The sequence below is a fragment of the Lissotriton helveticus genome, chromosome 5_1 (assembly GCF_964261635.1).
Source record: "Lissotriton helveticus chromosome 5_1, aLisHel1.1, whole genome shotgun sequence".
Taxonomy (NCBI): domain Eukaryota; kingdom Metazoa; phylum Chordata; class Amphibia; order Caudata; family Salamandridae; genus Lissotriton; species Lissotriton helveticus.
The window spans coordinates 1,643,495,145-1,643,499,633 of NC_136065.1; the positions used below are offsets into that span (position 1 = coordinate 1,643,495,145).

At 50.4% G+C, this 4,489-nt stretch overlaps 1 protein-coding gene across 1 annotated transcript in view; it reads right to left on the reverse strand.

The window, feature by feature from the left end:
* The window catches only part of METTL3 (methyltransferase 3, N6-adenosine-methyltransferase complex catalytic subunit), a 159,586-nt gene extending 155,770 nt beyond the window's left edge, over positions 1–3,816 (reverse strand). The window contains exon 1 of the mRNA XM_078644855.1: positions 3,533–3,816. Within this exon, the coding sequence (XP_078500981.1) occupies positions 3,533–3,638 (106 nt within the window). The 5' untranslated portion in view covers positions 3,639–3,816. The remainder of the gene's footprint in view (positions 1–3,532) is intronic.
* Positions 3,817–4,489: the final 673 nt, after the last annotated feature.

Here is a 4,489-nt window from a genome sequence, read left to right on the forward strand (position 1 = left end):
TGCATATTTGCCAACTCGCTCACTTGGCAGGTGTCACCCTCTTTTCAATGATCTTCGCTTTGCTAAAAATCAACATGCCTCCATAGGCCGTCATAAGAGCACTCTGTTTGGAAACTTGTATCGACCTAGACCTCTGGTCCAGGCCAGTACTCTCCCCAGCAGCTCCGCTCGCAGCACCACTTTGCCTCAGCTCCTAAGCCATCCCTTCCTCTGGGTTCACGCTGGCAGCCCGCCGGCCCGCCTCAGCTCATTGTACTTTCACCCCTGGTCTTCCTCCTGACAATTCCTGGGAGACAGGTTCATTCTTGCTCTATTTGACTTATTTTGTTATATTGACTTTCACGCTTAATTTTTGACTTCACGCTTTAAATTTGAGTCAGCTTTTTCCCGCTGCTGCTGCCCCTGCAGCTCCTCCCCCAGACACATCCTCCGCCTCCACACCTCCAGTCCCGCCCCCCTTCCCTTACTTAATGGTGGCCGCTGTGTGGTTGTGTCGAAGGCACGCCTAAGGCAAGCCGCCTATGCCCGTACGCGCCCCCGACCGCGACCAGCGCCAGGAACCCTGGATCCACGTCCTCCCACCACTAAAAAAATAAAAAAATATGTAAATTGATACTTGTATAGCGCATTACTCACCCGCAAGGGTCTCAAGGCGCTTGTACGAATACCGCTGTGGAACCCATCCTGGCTTTCCCTGTGAGGTGTCCACTCCTGGGCACCCCCAAGGTGGGGGCCAGGCATCCTTAGCGTTGTGGGGGCCGTTGTGGAGATTAAGCAAGCTATTGCACTGAGTTGCAGAGTGGGACTCCATGATTGGAATAGGCACCGAGGCGAGAATTATCAGGTTCATGGAATTTTGAGCCCAAGACCCACTGAGGCGGGGAATTGAACCCTGGTCCCGGGCTAGACCTCTGCATCAGGGTCTACCGCTCTAACCATTGAGCCACACTTCTCCACTACGACCTTGCTGCACTCCAAGAACTGAACCCAGGAAGACTCAGACTGCCTACAGGCCTCGGCGACCTCGACCCACGGCCAGTTTGCCTGCCGCCACTGCCTACGGACCTTCACCACCACCTCGTCCTCCGGCACTGCCTACACCGGCAATGACCACACACTAAGGTGCATCCTCCTCAACGTGCGCTCCGTACACAAACAAGCCACAAAAATCTGGGACCTACTTGACTCTCTCTCCCCCGACATCGCCTTCCTCACGGAGACTTGGACCAACGTCGCCTCCGCCCCCGACATCAACACCGCCATCCCGGACGGATACAAGATCCAGAGTAAGGACCGCCCAGGAGAGGGCCTCGTAATCACACACAAGAGCTCCCTCCGTCTCACCACCTCCAGCGAAGCCTTCCTCTCCGCCAAACACCTTCACTTACAGATCCAGACTAGCCCTAACACCAAACTCCGAGGAACCCTCGTCTACAGACCCCCCCGACCCCCTTCGCCACCGCCATCACAGACTTCCTCGCACCCCAGGCCATCGCATCAATGAACTACATACTCATTGGAGACCTTAACTACCACCTCGACAACCTCAGCGACCCCAACTCCACCACCCTCCGAGACAACCTCGTAAGCAACTCATCACTGCACCCACACACAGAGCAGGACACACCCTCGACCCCATCTTCGCTGCAGGTAGCAGCGTTCACTTCAGTTATACAACGCAACCGCTATGGACCAACCATCACTGCGTGCGCTTCACCGTCGAAAAACCCAAGGCACCAAAACCAGCCCCCCACCCACTACGAAGGAACTGGAACAAGGTTACAGATGAGCAACTGAACTCCGCCCTCATCCTAGATACGCTCACCGAGACACCCGTTGCAAACATAGCAGCCACAGGACTCCACACCTGGATCTCCAGCTGCGCAAACAAGCTCGCCGCGCTACGAAACCACGGCAAGCAGCGTCCCAGAAAAGGTGCCTGGTTCACCACTGACCTCCAAGAACTCAGGCGCACCTGCAGACTTCTGGAGAAGAACTGGAGAAACACCACTGAGCCTGGCCCTCTTCAACATCTACATGGCCCCCTTGCAGCCATCGTCAGACGTCAGGGCCTCAACATCGTTTCCTACGCCGACGACACCCAGCTCATCCTCTGTCTCACCAGGGACCCCTTCACTGCAAAACTCAATTTCCAGAGAGCGATGCAAGATGTCGCAGTCTGGATGACCAACAGCAGCCTAAAACTCAACGCCGAAAAAAATGAAGTCCTTGTCCTCTGAACCACTCCTTCAGCATGGGACAACACCTGGTGGTCCACCGCCCTCGGAAACCCACCTACCCACGCAAACCACGCCAAAAACCTCGGCATCAATCACTCACCATGACCCGACAGGTCAACGCCATCACCTCCAGCTGCTTCAACACTCTCCGCATCCTTCGAACGACTTTCAAATAGATCCCTCTCTCCCCTCCCACCCCCGAGTCAAGAGAGAAAGTCACCAACGCACTATTCACCAGCAAACTCAATTATGGAAATGCTCTCCATGCCGGCATCAACAAATCCTTACTCTGAAAACTCCAGACGATACAGAACACCGTGGCCAGACTGGTCATCGGCATCCCGCGGCACGAACACATCAACCAGCACCTGCGAAAACTCCACTGGCTGCCCGTAGAGAAGATAGTCATCTTCAAAATCCTCACCCACGCCTACAAATGCCTACACAACCGCGGACCCAAATACCTCAATGACAGAATAAATTTCCACATACCCCAAAAAAACTCAGATCCGTCAACCTCGCACTATCTGAGACCCTGCCAGCTACAGAACTAGAGCGGACGGTAGATTGTTCTCCCACATTGCAGCCAAAACCTGGAACGAGCATCCAACAGACATCAGACACGCCCCCTCCCTGAACACCTTCAAGAAGACCCTCAAGACCTGGCTCTTCAGCTGAAACGGATCTGCCCCCTCCCCCCTTTGCGCCTTGAGACCCACACGGGTGATTAGCACGCTTAAAAAAAACCTGATTGATTGATAAAAATGTTTTTAGACCATTAATTGTGTCGTGATCACCATCAAGCGCTGTCCAATGGATAGATGACTACGTTTATATACAGCACTAAAGTAAATATTGGAAAGACTGGTCTTTTTGTGATATGTATTCTGAAGGACCAGGCTTTGTTTATAGTGCTGAATTAACAAGTGTGTTAACTCCAGTTAGTACTCGGTTAACGGCTAAGAGCCCTCTAAATGCTGGACGTTTTAAGTTTATAATTCTCATAGGAAGCATCAATGAAAGGTCACAGACTGCAAACTTGAGGTGCATACTACATGACACAGGGGCACATAGCAGCTGTGCGCACGAAAATAATGGTATTTCGCACTAATTGGTGGGTGTCTAAGGATACCGATGCATGCACTGAGATGATGATAAACGATGCAGCAAGTCTTGCAGAATAATGTAGCTAACCCATCTGTATTCTCCCTTGCTTTCTACCTCTCCTTGGTCTAATCGCACCTGCCTTAGTCGCTTCACCCCTTCAAGCCCCCGTGCAATCAGTCACTTACCGAGGCCCAGTTGGGATGTGACATCCTTCCTTCTGCGCTGCAATCTCTCTCGCAAGGAGTCAAGTTGTTTCTTATGCGCCTGGATGGAGCTCCAAGTGTCAGACATGCTGCCGCCAGACAGCAGCCGGAACCACCAACGCACGAGCCAGTTACCCAGGGGAAGTGTTTTGCTATAGGACGACTTTTCCACACCGCCCACAGTAGTTTCCCAGCCCACTTCCGGTCTGTGTCTCTGCTGCAGCCATCTTCGAAAAGTATAGCTTTGCCGCTGCCAAAGGCAGGCTACGCAATCCGTATAGATGTTCTTGTAGCGCCATATTAAAATGAGAATGCGTCATCACGGAAGGTCTCTTAATTATGTACGTACATTTGTGCCTGAGAAAACTCGTAAAACAGACCGTTCTATGTTTAGGAACAAAAACAATGCATACGAGAGTTCAAATCGCAGCCAGAGAAGTTATTTTATGGTTTTGGTACCGAAAGATGGCGCTGTGTTGCCTTCGAAATTAGATTTGAAATTACATTCGACTCTGCGTTCTAAGGCAGCCACCCAATTCAATCCACTTTAGAAGTGAACATGATTTAGAGTTATGACAAAGATAAAAGAATGAAGTATATTCGTACTCTCATGGTCTTTTCCGCAAGAACACCTTTTAAAAGAAAAACAAATTGGCTATAAAAATGCTACAAGCGTTAAAATAAAAAATTGACAGAGGCAACAGGTGTGGGTTTTATTTAAAGCTTCCTTTAGCCCTATTGTTTATTATTATGTTTATGTATTATTTTTGCTTCACTCCAAAGCCTTGTAGGCAGCTAAATACAGACCCGGAAGATTTGTCGTGATTTAATGGATTTACAACCTGCAACTTACAACAGCAAATTCCAGTGGAAAGAAGTCCTAAATATGGTAAATCTAGAGAATGTTTAAGAGATAACTTAAAATCTTCTACTTGTCAT